Raw genomic sequence first — 16,047 nt, 5'->3', positions numbered from 1 at the left:
TGCTATTTTCTCTGATCAGCTCATTATCTCTCCAAGTGTTCAGTCACTCTGTCCTATAACAGATTCTAGTAACTTCCCTGCATTAGGTCGATAATTTCCAAGCTCAATCTCTTAGCCATTTTAAATATTGAGTGACACTGGCAATTTTCCAATCCAAGTTGACAATTCCTGAATATTTTGGAAGATCACGATTAATGCTTTAACAATGTCCTCACCTAATTCTTTTAATATTCTGTCATGGAAACTATCAAATCACAGAATATTTCTTTATCTTTAAGCTCATTAGTTCCACTATCAATATTTCTGGTATTTATATTGAACCTAGTTCATTCCTCCTGTGATTTATTCTTAGTTTCCATGCACCTCTCTGTATTTTATAATGGATACAAGTGGTATCACAAATCATCTAAATCTATCACAAAGGGACCCAAATTATTCTGGATCACCCTCTCAATATATTGTTGGAACATAGAACATAGGACAGTACAGCATAGAACAGGCCCTCAGCCCAAGATGTTGTGCGGACCATTGATCCTCATGTAAGGTAAACCTAATGTACGAACCCTCAAATTTCTGTGACCGTATGCATGCCCAGTAGTCTCTTAAATATCCCCAATGACCTCGCTTCTACAACTGCTGCTGGCAACGCATTCCATGCTCTCACAACTCTCTGCGTAAAGAACCCATCTCTGACATCCCCTCTATACTTTCCTCCAAACAGCTTAAACTATAACCCCTCGTGCTAACAATTTCTGCCCTGGGAAAATGTCTCTGTCTATCAACTCTATCTATGCCTCTCATTATCTTGGTACCCCTCAATTAGGTCCCTTTTCTTACTGCTTTTATCCAATGAAAAAAGTCAGAGCTCAGTCAACCTATATTCGTAAGATAAGCCCTCCATTCCAGGCAGCATCCTGGTAAACCTCCTCTGAACCCTTTCCAAAGCATCCACATCTTTCCTATAATAGGGCAACCAGACTGGACATAGTATTCCAAGTGCGGTCTAACCAAAGTTTTACAGAGCTGCAACAAGATCTCACGGCTCTTAAACTCAATCCCCCTGTTAAAGCCAAAACACCATATGCTTTCTTAAGAACCCTGTCCACTTGGGTGGCAATTTTAAGGCATCTATGTACCTGCATGCCAAGATCGTGCTGTTCCTCCACACTGCCAAGAATCCTGTCTTTAATCCTGTACTCAACTTTCAAGTTCGACCTTCCAAAATGCATCACTTTGCATTTATCCAGGTTGAACTCCATCTGCCACTTCTCAGCCCATCTCTGCATCCTGTCAATGTCACGCTGCAGCCTACAACAGTCCTCTATATTGTCAACAACACCTCCCAACTTTTGAGTCGTTGCAAACTTGCTGACCCATCCTTCAATCTCCTCATACAAGTCATTAATAAAAATTACAAAGAGTAGAGGCCCAAGAACAGAGCCCTGTGGAACACCACTCACCTCCAGGCAGATTATTTTCCTTCCACTACCACTCGATGTCTTCTGTCGACCAGCCAATTCTGTATCCAGACAGCTAAATTTCCCTGTATCCCATTCCTCCTGACCAAACCTATCATGGGGAACCTTATCAAACGCCTTGCTGAAGTCCATACACACCACATGCACCGCTTGACCCTCATCAATTTGTCTAGTAACATCCTCAAAAGAACTCAATAAGATTTGTGAGGCATGACCTGCCCCTCATAAAGCCATGCTGACTGCATTTAATCAAGCCATGCTCTTCCAGATGGTCATAAATCCTATCCCTCAGAATCCTTTCTAACACCTTGCAGATGACCTTTCATGTTTAAATTTCTGAAGTATGCCAAGTCAGAAAATAATCTTCGAGGAGAAAGTGAGGTCTGCAGATGCTGGAGATCAGAGCTGAAAATGTGTTGCCGGAAAAGCGCAGCAGGTCAGGCAGCATCCAAGGAGCAGGAGATTCGACGTTTCGGGCATAAGCCCTTCTTCAGGATTCCTTTTCCAGCAACACATTTTCAAGTCAGAAAATACCACTGTTTTTTTCTGGGAAACAAAATTGGAATACTGAAACAAAAACAGTGCAGTTCTTCAAAAGACCTGAGTGCAAATTGCAATGGGGTGGGTTCTCTTGATTCTGTGCTACAGTATAAGACCTGGGAAACACGGTTGATGGCCACTGCACTGCTGGGGATTTTCACTGAAGTTACAGTGAGGGATCAGGAGGCGCCCCATGGAAATTTGCCAGCTAATAATTCCCGCCCAAATGCCTGAGCTGACATTGGACTCAACCTTGATTTTCCACATGATCGAATGGTTTGCTAAGATTGACTATCAAAGAAACAGAATAGACACTGGAGTAAGATACAGAATGTAAGCACGAGTCAGTATCTTTAAGATAGGAAAGGGTAAACATCAAAGGAAAAAGCTGAATATAAATTGGGAATCCTCTAGCTAAAAATACGTGCAATAAATGGAATATTTATTGGGACCAGTAACTCCACATGTGCATAGTTAACTCATTAATAAAATTATTTGATATAAATTATCCAGGTAATTTCAATGAATAAACTACACAATTGAGCTTCTTGAGGATTGTGAGGTATTCTCTGTGAGAGGGGACACAGGATGTACAAGGTCCCCAAATATATCAATCAAGTAAAAACTCAAAGAGCATTCAACCAAAATTGGTTGTTATAGTTAAAAAAAAAGTCACCGTTGATTGTGGGGGCTACTGATGGAAGATGGTGGTGAATAATAGCATAGCAACAGTAGTGCTGTAATCACTGGTGGTAACCATGCTGTTCATCATGGCTGTTCCTGCCAGAATTTCACTGGGAAACAAATGGAAACGAGATGGAATAAATTGCTGTTTGGCAAAAGAAAACATAAAAGAAATGCTTGCTAGATATAGTACAGTTTGAAAACAAAAAGACTCTAAAATTATACCATGGCATTAAGCGTACAAATGCTAATGCTTTTGGCTGAAATTCCACCTTTGGCTATTTGTGCTGAGGTTTTAACATGTTTAAAATAAATAGAGCAACACCTCTGCTAAAATAGCTGAGAAAAGAAATTCAGTTTAATGCGCTAAGTATTTTATATTGGATTCTGCAGCCAGGGTTTTTAGCAATGAGGCTTTATGTACACAAAAACAGGGGTAAACAATACGATGCAGCAGAACTTGATGGGATTACTTTGTCCTTTTGCATGTGTGCTCTATGAAGCAGGTGCCAAAATGATCAGTAACTGTCAAATGCCTCAAATTCCTCTTCTCCTCTCACTGCAGGAGGTGGTTTATATTGTCATGTAGTTCCAAAGGCATCAGATTTTGTCTTAGTTCATTTGGTCAATGCTCCTGCAAAGCGTCCTGTGGGCATTTTACACTGCTACAGGTGCTACATAAATGCAAGTTGCTGCACGTCGTCGTTTAGACCTTTCACTGTATCAGTGACGACTGGCATCATATTGAATCAGGGAGGGGGTGATTACAATATGCATTATCCACGTCTACGTTTAGTATTGCAATTTCTAGTCGTCCAGGAGCAGGTACCTGAACTAATTTTCCAAATTCATCTCAGGAGTGTCTGGTCTAATTATATAACATCAAATATCATCTGACTGAGAGCAGCTGCCACAGGGCCATCTGCAGATGGAAGTTGGATCCTCACTGATCTCTCGATTCCATAAGCCATGCATTTACCATATGAACCACACAGGCTAGCTAAAACGTCAGGATAATTACATGTAAAATACTATTACACTAAATTTTTCAGTTTAGTTTAGTGGAATTTTTTTTTAAACTTCTGTTGAGTGCACTTGAAAACTTCCAATTCTGTCATGTGAGGTGCATTGCTGAACAGGGCCTTAGCAGGAATGAAGCATTAAATTAACAGATCTGTTTTGGGTTGCTGTGATTCCACTGACGAGTGAGTCATTGTGTTAGTGTTAACATTTAGTTTCACAGTTCCCCAGAAAGCTAAAACAATCTGAATACTTTGTGGGCAAATACCATATGTGAAATGATTCATTCAACAAAGACGCGACTTTACAAATAACAAAAGAAAAGTCATGGGGAGAAAGTTGATAGCTGCTGGGAACATGATTTGGTTTAAAAAAAACAAACATCAAAGTGAAGAATCGAGCTAAATGTTGGATCCCTCCAGTTGAAGTTCAGCAGCATCCATCAAGCCTTACATTCTCACCAGCTACTTTGCAAAACATTTTCTTGGCTTCCAAAGAGGTGCAATAAAACAATATGGAGAGGACCCCCCCCGATTGAATAGTTAGATACTGTCCTTAGGTAATAGTGAGCCTGTCTGCAGAGAGCAGGGGTTGGTACAGAAATCATAAAACTGCTCCAGGCCAGGACCCCCATCCCATGTCTCCTAATCCAAGTACATGGGCCCCGCCCCTGTTCTTAGCACTGCCCCGAGTCCCAGTTATTTGGTCCTGATTTACCTCTCCAGCTTTGGCCCTGGTACACAATGATTTAGTGATAATGAGAGGGTGAGGTAACCGCAGGTACTCTGTCAGCAGCAGTATGCTCCCACTGCTAACGGAGATCGCCATGTATACCCTGACAGCTTCCTTCCCCGCAGCCTCCCTTCCACCCAACCAACCCTTCCACATGCCCAATCAGGCTCAAAGTGGCCCACAAGAGGCCTACTTCTTTGTTAAAGGGCCCATTCCATAACAACACCCCCTGCCCACACTCCAAAGATCCTTAGACAGCACCTTCCAAAGCCATGACCACTTCCATCTAGAAGGACAAGGGCAGCAGGTACTTGGAAATACCACCACCTGCAAGTTCCCTCCAAGCCACTCACCATCCTGACTTGGAAATATACCGCCAGTCCTCCAGGGTCAAAATCCTGGAACTCCCTCCCTACCAGTATTGTGGGTCAACCCACAGCAAGTGGACTGCAGCGATTCAAAAAGGCAGCTCATCTCCATCTTCTTAGGGGAAAATAGGGATGGGCCATCAATGCTGGCCAGCCAGCGATGCCCAGTGATTAAAATAACTCATCTACCAACCCCTCCCACCTCTCATAGTGGCCTGTCTGCATGGCTCCAGTGGCCCATTGCTGGACTTGCTCCATTGTTACTGCTCCTGTTTAATTACAGTCCCTGGAGTAGGCCACTGCAACTGGTGGTGCTGCTGGTACCAAATAGTTTCTGGTCCTGCAGTTTGCTGGCAGGCCTTAAGCACTAGATTGCTGTCCTTAAAAGAGATTGGAGCGCTGATACAAGGAAAGGAGTGAAAACAGGTCATGGCTCCCATAACTGAGACTCCCCTAGCATGTGGTTTGGTCTAACACTGCCACCTAAAGTCTCATCCTGGCACTGCATCAGTAGAGGAAAGTGATCATCTCCACAGGATTCCATGAACTTCAGCTAACGTTGACACCCAATCGGGTTGGCTGGCCATTCTAACCATTCTATTTTGTGTTGCTGAGATGGATATTTCTCATAGCAGTTGCTAACTGCTCACAGGAGAACTAAGTGAGGGTTCCAGGCAACTCCAGGGTTGGGAAGCAGCAGAGTAGATTTGGGAAGGGGTGTGGAAGATTCTAATTGTGATTGCAGTAACAGGCTACTGGACTAACAAACGATTCAGTGTAGAATCCACTGGCAGTCTATCAACACCAACTGCCTGGCTCCCCAGAAAAATGTTAGTTACACTTGAATTTCATATTTTGATTTAATACTGTTTCATTCAGAGGATTTGGAAGCTCAACACTTGAGTATTAGTAATTGTAAAGACATCAGAGTTTTCCTGGAACATCTACTTCTTTTCCAATGTAAGCCTTGCTTAAGTAACATGAACATACAATGGGAAAGGGGTGCAGACTGATTATTACATGATTCATTTTGAATTACACAGAAAAGCGATAATTCTCAAATTCTCTGACTCTGAACATTAGCTTATTTTCACAGTACAACAGCTTTAGAAATGCATGCAAAATCCTTTTTACTTAACTTTGAAAAAGTGTAAGATTGAGAAAGCCAGAAAAAGAAACGCACTTCTGAAAAAATAAATTCTGAAAGGTCTCCCCGATTTTTCAGGCACCTCATAATGCAGTTAATGGCTCAGTCTCATGGGCCACGGTCTGATCATTTCTCTGAACTGGGGCAGCTGATACAGCTCAGGACAGTGCCCCTGTGTGACACTGGTCACAGTATCCCTTAAATAGGAAGAAGAAAAAACCAGCAGAGGCTATTACCTCTGATCGTTAGGTATATTTACGTATGTCAGATACTGACACTTACATTTTTGGATCAGAATCTGTGGGTGTGAACCCCATATTGAGATTTCGGTGAATAATTCAGGTTTGTATTTCAATGTAATAGTGTTCTGCCAGAGAATAACAGCATCATTCCCTGAATTAGATATTGGGGGTTACAAGATCCTATAGCCTCAAGTGACAATGAACAAGGACTTGTCCTGGTGCCTTGATGAAAATTCTTCTCTCATATCAACACCACCTAAGTGATTAGTATTATGGCTCCCTGGATAATGGTAGTGCACAGTTCGTCCACCTGACAATTAACAAACTTCCAAATATAATTCATTGTGTCAACTTCTTTGGAGAGTTCTGCCTGAAACACGAGGTGTATAACAGAACTGCATTCGGTTTTGAATGCCAGTTATTCACCAGAAACTTCGTACAACTGGACATCAGGCACTCAGTTCCCTCCCAACACTCATTGGTCTGACAGGAGTAAGGTAGTCCCTTCTGTCAAGTACCAGAATGGTAAAGGTACCTCCAAAAGTGTACTCTAAGTTGAGTCACTTTCAATCACAGGAAAGATAAAACAACACACATACCAATACTCCAACTGCCATTAAATTTCACAAAGCTAGCCTGACAAGCAATGTCATTCATTTGTGGCTTTCACAGGAAATTAGTTGTGTTTAACAAAGGTTTGATTCATTCATCGCCATAAGTGAATAACCCGGGTAAGTACATTATTTAGCACATGGCAGCACACTCCCATTGCTATGCAACATCGTATCCTTTGAGTCACCACGAGCAATGTCATATAAGCTCGAAACTTAAGGAGAAATTACTTTGAAGTTAAATATTCATGAGCTGGCGCCTAATCAAGAAGCACCATTTTTGTGATGTTTCCAGAGTGGAACATGCAAATGTTCTGTCACATTGTTCAGCTGCCAGCGACCCCTTCTATTTCGCTAAACAAGGAGGCAGTGTCACAGCCAACTATGGAAGATCTACAGAAGGAATAAGCTTAACATCTCAATCTCCTCTGTCCCAGCTTTGTTCTGTTTCTGATGCTCTCCTGCTATCTCCATGCCAGTGCCTCAATGGGTTTTCCTGTCTGAGAATTTCCACAATTAAGCTTGCTCAATGATACCCTCATACTGACATATGTGCCCAGTCACCGAGGGTACTTCACTATGTGCCATACCAACAGCAGAGCTTCACAAAACACAGGTAGAAAAGTACTTTGCTCTGCAATTTTTTTTGTCCACTGCTACTAATGTGAGGAAAGTATCAGCGAAGGCACCTAAGTTGTTCTGATAAGTCACTCACTGCCAGCCTTCAGTGATATAAGCCCTTGCAAAGTTCTGCCCGAAGTACTGACTAGCCAGTTCACTACTATGGTCTTGTAATCAAACCTGAGCTATTCTTTATTTGATGCCCATTTGTATATATTTGCCTTAGTAGCTGGGAAGGTATTTCTTTTCTCCAGTCCAGAGAAACTGAGGGTTATTATGTCCCTCTGGATTGGAATATAGTCAATCGAGAAGAACAAGGCAAGCTGATACATGGGAAAACCACCATCTTCAAGTTCCCTCCAAGCCACTCACTATCCTGACTTGGAAATAGATCACTGTTCCTTTGCTGTGCTTGGGTCAAAATCTTGGAAATTCCCTCGTTAATGGCATTGTGGGTCAACCCACTGCAGGTGGACTGCAGCAGTTGAAGAAGGTAGCTCTCCACTACCTTCTCAAGGGCAGCTAGGGACTGGGAATAAATGCTGGCCCAGCTAGCAATGCCCACATCCCACAATGAATAAATTTTAAAGAACAGGCTGCTTTTTAAACAGTTTTTTATGAAGTGAAGGCTATTCCCTGATTGAAGTCTGTTCCATTTATTCTACAAATATAACCTATGAACATTATGGGTTCTTAATGTACTTGCTGGTTAGTTTAATATCAAACTTTCAATCTCACAGGGCAAACAACACATATCATTTGCAAATACTTAAGAGAGAGTTAATAATTGACTGGCCTACCTTGGAACTGGTTGACCTGTTGAACAGGATATGGATTCCTCTGCTGGTCTTTGCACTGTGAATGTGTTCTGGGGAGATGCCTCTGCATCTGATCGTGCTGCTGCTGCTGCTGCTGTTGTAGCTGCTGCTGCTGATGGAAAAAAAAGGAAAATAAACCCATTAATTTTTGCCAATACAGATCTGGGGAAAGAAGTGCTCCTATTTACTATTATAATCACTATTATCATAGTTTAAGCCACAGCAATGGTTACGATCTCCAGTGAAGAGATAATGCCTCCTCAACAGCGTTTTTCAATTTCTCCATTTTCTAAAGAATAAATTCTTTTCGGCATGGTCATTAAAATAAAATAAAAGTTACTTGATTTTTCTCCCCTTTTTGTAACAGTTCTCCTTTCCAAACCCAAATGTGGCTTACAAAATCTTGGAAAATGAAAAGAACATCGGTGTCAGAACCAAACTGGAACAAAACAAACTCAGTATCACGTTTGAACTTCAATCTACTGTGATCTGGCAATGGTACGACACAACTTCCTTCACTTGTCCAAGCTGAGTGAGACCTCTGCCAGTGCTGCTTTCAGGGTTGTGGTATTCTGCCATCTGCAACATGACTGCGAGCTTGCACCAACTTACCCTGTCAGACACGAACCTGTTATTAACGGTCACAAACTTTTTCGGTTTGTGATAACCGATATAAATTACAAGATAGTTGCAACTGTTTAAAACAGTGCCCCTTTTCTGATCTCGCACTGTTACTTTTACTGGATGACATGGAGAAATGTTCAAAGGCCCCACTTCAGCCACAGATCTGCTGTTTCCTGCTACAGTCACAGCCGGGGTCCTTGAGCTCTTGTGGAATTTCCAGGCCAAAGTGTTTTACAAAGGCATTTCCTCTCTGTTTGCTTCTCACCCACACAATCTCTTGTTCTCCAACAGTGGTGTCTTGTGTCTGTGAGTGCTGCTGGCTAGAAGGAAAAGGGCAGCATATACAAGGGTACAGTGAGACTTCCAACCTTCCCTCCAGACAACACCATCCTGATTCGGAACTGTATTGTCAATTCTTTCACTGTCACTGAGTCAAAAGCCTGGAACTCCCCCCCCCTAACTGCACTGTGGTCTCAGTCATCATGGGATGCAGCTCACCACCACTTTCTGCATGCAATAAGGGACAGTCAACAAATGTGTCTGTACCCAGCAACAGCTATTTCCCATGACTAATTTAAAAACATGAACTTTTGGACAAAATACTACTGAGTAGTAAAACGTTACTAACTTTCTACCAACCTCTCCCAGCTCTCCACTTGCTCAGCCTACTTTGAAGTTGCTGATCCTCTCTTGTTTTTAATGCTACGCACAGACAGTAGGAAAAGCTGCTGATTTATGCCCTAATGTGGTACACTCCCCTGTGCTTCATTCCCTTTCCCTGCCATTAATTGGGTGGGATATCTATCTCTGGGGTCATTAAGACCCTCACCCCATAAAAGATGATACAATGGAGCTGATGGTCTAATGATATTATTGTTGGACTGGTAGTCCACACAGCCAAATAACGACCTGGGGACCTGGGTTCAACCATGAACGACTTAGATGCCTTTCCTGACATTTTCAGTAGGTTGTGGAATCCAAAATCTAGGATGGCCATGAAACCATGTTTGATTGTTCAGAAAAACCCATCTCGTTCACTAAAGCTCTTCAAGGAAGGAAATATACCATTGTCACCTGGTCTGGCCTACATGTGACTCCAGGCCCACAGCAATGGGATTGACTCCTAATTGCCCTCTGGGGTATGCAATAAATGCTGGCTGAACCATGATGCTCCATGAATGCACTTTGAAAAAAACACAAGAGAGGGAACCCTGGTGATAACTTAGATCTGAACCACCTTTCTCACTGCCTCCCAGAGGAAACTCCAGTCTCTCTCCACCCAATAGTGCTTTCTAGTGAGAAGAATTATTGAGAAGATCAGTAATCCAATACCCTGGGAGATTGTAGCAAACTATAACATTCACACCATGACTCCAACTGAGATTAGCTAAATCGGTGGTCGAATCTTTCGGATTTGCCCATTGGACTGTCAGATGTGTGATGCTCTTCCACACCTGATTTCAATTTCAATATTAAAGGTTCTTTATCTTGCTTAAACAACACATATTACCACTACTGGATCTGAACGACGGTAAATTCACTCATGCAAATTCCTCATGAGATGCCCTATTTAGACAAACAGACAGATTTTGTAATTCCTACTTTCACAATTTGGTAGTTTTCATCCTTACTTGGGTAGTAATCGTGTCGAATGGATTACCCTTCATTTAGACAACCTGTTTAATCTTTATTCCATTGAAATCATATGAAAGACCAATGATCTGCCTTGCCAGTTTACTGTAAAGCTTAACACATACCCTAATAGGTCGGACCTTGTGGTATCGGACTGACTTTTCACTCCGACTGCTTCAGTTGGGAAGTATTGTGGCTTGGCTCAACCACCTCAGACTGGAGGTGTCCACTGCTGAAGTAGGCTGCTTAAATGGTCTGCCTCCATTCTCTGTACTTAATTTTGTTAAATATTAGGTTTCAGCAGCCCTCACCTTCCCACCCCCCACTCTCCAGGCTCCACCCATGCCTACTTTATGCCCCATCATCTCCACAGCTACGCATAGCCCCATGCCAAATCATGCCCCCACCCAGTCCTGTGATCCCTCATCATCTCAATGTCAACTCATTCCTCCCAAGCTATCTCCCATTGTCGTACGACACCTTAATACCAACCTGCGTAGCTGTGCCCACCAGTCTTGGCCTTTACCCTCTCCATGCCAAATCACACAGTATTCATCATGTACAGATAAAACAAAACTAAACTAAATATCTTACTTAAAAAAAAATCCATTCATGAAGGTCCATCCAAAACCTTTAGAAGACACTTCAGTATTTACTTATCAAAAGAAACAAGGTTTACATTCATAACCCACATTGATGGCAGCCATTAATGTATTGACCTATTGAGTTGTTAAGCTTTAATAATGACAGCTTAAGGGGGAGTGGCTACAAACAGTGAATATAACTGCTAGAGCAGATCTTTTTCAACATTTATGACACAGGCAGGCTGAGATTTTGGGCTGGGAACGCAAGCTACATCATTGCACGTTTTAGCAGTTTACACACCAATAGCCTGCCAATGTGACAGGCTATTCAGGCTTTGAAGTTTAATAAGTCTGGTATTTTAACTCTTCCAGCACAGAATGTACTCTCGCTAGGTTTGTGGATGAGGGGATACCAGTGAGAGTCTGTAGAGGAAAACAGACAGGTCAAGTGAAGGGCAAAAGTTTACCAGATGCAATATGATGCAAGGAATTGTGAGGTTATGCACATTGGCAGGAAGAATAGAGGAGCTGAATATTATTTAAATTGAGAAAGCTAAGGAACAGAAGGATGATGAATCACAAAATTCTAGCATCCAACTTTAGCAGTAAAGAGGAGAGTAAATGGATTGTTGGCCATTATTCAAAAGGAATTGAGTATAAAAGTAGGGAGGTTATGTTAAAACTACAGAATGCATCAGTTGGACTTCAGCTGGATTACTTGGAACAGTTTGGCCCGTACCTAAATAAAGACATACTGGCATTGGAGGAAGTACACAACAGGTTCAGTAGGCTGAGACCAGGCACAGATAGACTGCCAGTGGTTACTAGAATATGGAAGAATGTGAAGTGACTTCATTGAAACACATAAGATTCTGAGGGAACTTGACAGGGTAGATGTGGAGAGTTGTCACCACTTGTGGTAGTCTCGGACCAGAAGGCACAATCTCAGAATATGAAGTTACAGATAAAGCAGAAATGTGTTTTCTGAATGTAGTTAATTTATAGAATTCCTTGGCTGCAGAGGACTGTAGAGGGTAGTCATTACATACATTCAAAGAGAGAGATTTTTAATCAGTAAGGAAATTGGAGGTTATAGGGAGAAGGCAGGGAAGTGGAGTTGAGGATTACCAGATCTACCACTGACTGGTAGAACAGACTCAATGCCTGAATAGACTAATTCTGCTGTGTCGTATGGTCTTATGACATAGGCAAGTAAACTTTTTAATTTTGAAAGGATTTAAGATTTAAATAATTTGACAGCCTGACAGTTGTCATACTTCAACTGTCCTTCATGGGTATTTAAATTTCCTCCATAAAAGTTCCTCCATATATATCTTCTCCATAAATGTGAGACTCCCAAGGCACTTGCTACAGTGAATTTGGGGTTTGTTTGACAATAGCGCTGAATTCAAATGGCCCTGCTGAATCCTCATGTGAGAGTCACTGCCTGCCCCTTTCCCTGCAAAAGATCATGGGATGTGTTGGAAATTAGAGTTTTAGCACCTAGTCCAACTTGTCATTTTTAAAGGTCAGTCGAGTCTTCATGACGCTGTGAAAACCCAGCTAATCTGTTCCTAAGTACATCTGTTCAGAATTCAGTCCATCTCCTGGTGAAAACTTCATTTATGTCTTTGTTATCTAGACTATCCCAATGACTAAACCAAACTTTTATCCTCTATCTCCCATTCAGCTTATCTGAAGTTTTTCCACACCATTTCTCCACTCACATCATCTCTACTCTTGCCACAGAATTGAAATTCTCTTCCTGATGTTGTCAAGCCTTCATGATCTCACCCCTCCTTTATTCTGCCATTATCTGCAAGAGTTCTGTCAATTCATTTTAATGGAGTCCAGCATAACTACTCAACTCTTCTGCATGCCTCCTCCCTTTGTCCAAGCATTAACACCATACCTTTGGCCTGCTCAGTCCCATATTGAATGGCACAGTGGTTCAGTGCTTAGCACTGCTGCCGTCCAGCGCCAGGCACCCTGATTCGATTCCAGCCTCGGGCAACTGTCTGTGTGGAGTTTGCACGTTCTCCACATGTGTGCATGGGTTTCCTCTGGATGCTCTGGTTTTCTTCCACAGTCCGAAGGTGTGCAGGTTAGGTGGATTGACCATGCTGTGTCCACAGATGTACACACAGAGTGGATTAGCCATGGGAAATGTAAGGTTACAGAGGTAGGAGAGAGGAGTGGGTCTGTGTGGGATGCGCTTCGGAGGATCAGTGCAGAAACGATGGGCCGAATTTCCTGCTTCCACACTTTTAGGGATTCTGTATTATGGCACAGCCTATTCATCTTTACAACAGCCTTTAATACCCTGGCTTCATTTAGGTCACTGCCCCTCTTAGCAGCTCCTTCTTTGGGCGGCACGGTGGCACAGTGGTTCGCACTGCTGCCTCACAGCGCCAGAGACCTGGGTTCAATTCCTGCCTCAGGTGACTGACTGTGTGGAGTTTGCACGTTCTCCCCGTGTCTGCGTGGGTTTTCTCCGGGTGCTCCGGTTTCCTCCCACAGTCCAAGGATGTGCAGGTCAGGTGAATTGGCCATGCTAAATTGCCCCTAGTGTTAGGTAAGGGGTAAATGTAGGGGGCATGGGTGGGTTGCGCTTCGGCAGGTCAGTGTGGACTTGTTGGGCCGAAGGGCCTGTTTCCACACTGTAAGTGATCTAAGTCGCAGTTTTTGATTATGCCTCTGTGAAGTCTTTTGGGATATCTCTCTCTGTCAGAGGTGCTGTATTAACTGTATACCATGATTGTTACTGCCACAACCCTACCCACTTTACCAACTTTCTACCTGAGTGAAATCAGACGGCATGGCAATAGGATTCTTTAAAGCCTGATCAAACCAAAGACTCTGTCTTCAGTTGCGCAAGACAGTTGGAGTACTGCCACTGGTCTGGGCACTGGGCCGTAATCGCACAGTTTTTACACAATTTCGTACACATTACAACACAAATTAGTTTCTACCTTAGCAGTATGGCACTGCCCAGAAGGGCCAGAAGGAACTGCAGCTGCTCAATGGGAAAGCAGCATGAACAGATTTCCTTCCATGAATTCCAGCTCCAAGACAGCAGGACACCACATTGCATCAACTTCCCGAAATTACAGCGCCGACAGAAAACAAGCGGGCTTCCAATTTTCAAACACTTCTCCCTGAAGAATTTTTCAAATGTTCTTTCTGCATGTACTAGGAGAGTTCGGTCTATGGTGGGAGAGGAGGAGTGGGCAGTGGGTACAGAGTGGATGATGGAGAAGGGAGATGGGGGAAGACAGAGAAGGACACAAAGGTCAGGGGTCAGGAGTGGAAGAGAGGGGAGAATGCCCCGACTATGGGAAGGGGATGGGCTCGAGGAAAAAGATATGTGGCCCCCAGTGTTGGACAGGAGTGAGAGGATGGAGGGGCCAGGCCTGAAGTACCAGGAAAGAGGGAGCCAGTGTCTGAGTGTTGGGAATGGCCAGGAAGGGGGGAGGGCACAGGGACCTGCGTGCTGGCTGCAGGGAGGTTGCAGAGCCTGAGAGATTATTAGGAAGGTGGGGGCAGGGGAAGAAAGGCACTTGGTGAGAGCCCTACAGCAGAAACAGCGTGGCCACAGTGACAGCATGGGGTAAAGGGAGAATGGCCTGGATGCTGGTTGGGTACTTACAGAACACAAGATGAAAGGCCTAGGCAGGAGGAGTTTGGAATGGAGCGGGTGCTGAGTGCTGACAGATTGGAGTTCAGCAGGATGCAGGTACCTGTGTATTAACAGGGTGGGGTTTAGTAGGGTGCAGGTCCCTGAGTAAGAACAGGATGGGATTTAGCAGGGTGCAGGATCCTGAGTATTACCAGGATGGAATTTAGCAGGGTGCAGGTCACTGAGCATTAACAGCATGGGGATTAGCAGGGTGCAGGACCCTGAGAATTAACAGCATGGGGATTAGCAGGGTGCAGGACCCTGAGAATTAACAGGATAGGGTTTAGTAGGGTGCAGGTCCCAGAGTATAAACAGGTTGAGGTTTAGCAGGGCGCAGGCCCCTGAGAATTAACAGATTGAGGTATAGCAGGGTGCAGGTCCCTGAGTAATATCGGGATGTGGTTTAGCAGGGTACAGGACACTGAGTAATAAGAGGATGTGGTTTAGCAGGATGCAGGACCCTGAGTAGTAACAGGATGCGATTTAGCAGGGTGCAGGTCCCTGAGTGATATCGGGATGCGGTGTAGCAGGGTGCAGGCACTGAGTATTAACAGGAAGGGGTGTAGCAGGCTGCAGATCCCGGAGAATTAACAGGAAGGAGTTCAGCAGGGTGCAGGTCCCGAAGTATTAACAGGATGGGATTTAGCAGGGTGCAGGTTCCTGAGTATTAACAGGGTGAGGTTGAGCAGGGTGCAGGTCCCTGAGTATTACTGGGATGTGGCTTAGCAGGATGTAGGTACCTGAGTATTAATATGATGGGGTTTAGCAGGGTGCAGGTCCCTGAGTATTAACAGGATGGGGTAAGCAAGGTGCAGGTCCCTGAGTATTAACAGGATAGGGTTTAGCAGGGTGCAGATACCTGAGTATTAACACGATGGGGTTTAGCAGGGTGCAGGTCCCTGAGGATTAACAGGATGGGTTTAGCAGGGTGCAGGTCCCTGAGTACTAACAGATTGAGGTTTAGCAGGGTGCAGATCCCTGTGAATTAACAGCATGGGGCTTAGCAGGGTGCAGGTCCCTGTGTATTAACAGGATGGGTTTTAGCAGGTTGCAGGTCCCTGAGTATTAACAGGATAAGGTTTAGCAGGGTGCAGGACCCTGAGTAATATCGGGATGGGATTTAGCAGGGTGCAGGTACCTGAGTATTAACAGGATGGGATTTAGCAGGGTGCAGGACCCTGAGTAATATCGGGATGGGATTTAGCAGGGTGCAGGTACCTGAGTATTAACAGGATGGGATTTAGCAGGTGGCAGGACCCTGAGTATT

The 16,047-nt window shown here is 43.8% G+C and overlaps 1 protein-coding gene across 2 annotated transcripts in view; it reads right to left on the bottom strand.

Moving 5' to 3' along the window:
• The window catches only part of maml3 (mastermind-like transcriptional coactivator 3), a 540,993-nt gene that overhangs the window by 13,269 nt on the left and 511,677 nt on the right, over window positions 1–16,047 (bottom strand). For both annotated transcript variants that reach the window (XM_060851629.1, XM_060851628.1), the window contains exon 4: window positions 8,244–8,373. In XM_060851629.1, coding sequence (XP_060707612.1) covers window positions 8,244–8,373 — 130 coding nt within the window. The remainder of the gene's footprint in view (window positions 1–8,243; window positions 8,374–16,047) is intronic.

This window comes from Hemiscyllium ocellatum, chromosome 36 (assembly GCF_020745735.1).
Source record: "Hemiscyllium ocellatum isolate sHemOce1 chromosome 36, sHemOce1.pat.X.cur, whole genome shotgun sequence".
Lineage (NCBI taxonomy): Eukaryota > Metazoa > Chordata > Chondrichthyes > Orectolobiformes > Hemiscylliidae > Hemiscyllium > Hemiscyllium ocellatum.
Note: the sequence above shows the minus strand (reverse complement) of the source record. Positions and strands in the feature narration are given on the sequence as shown.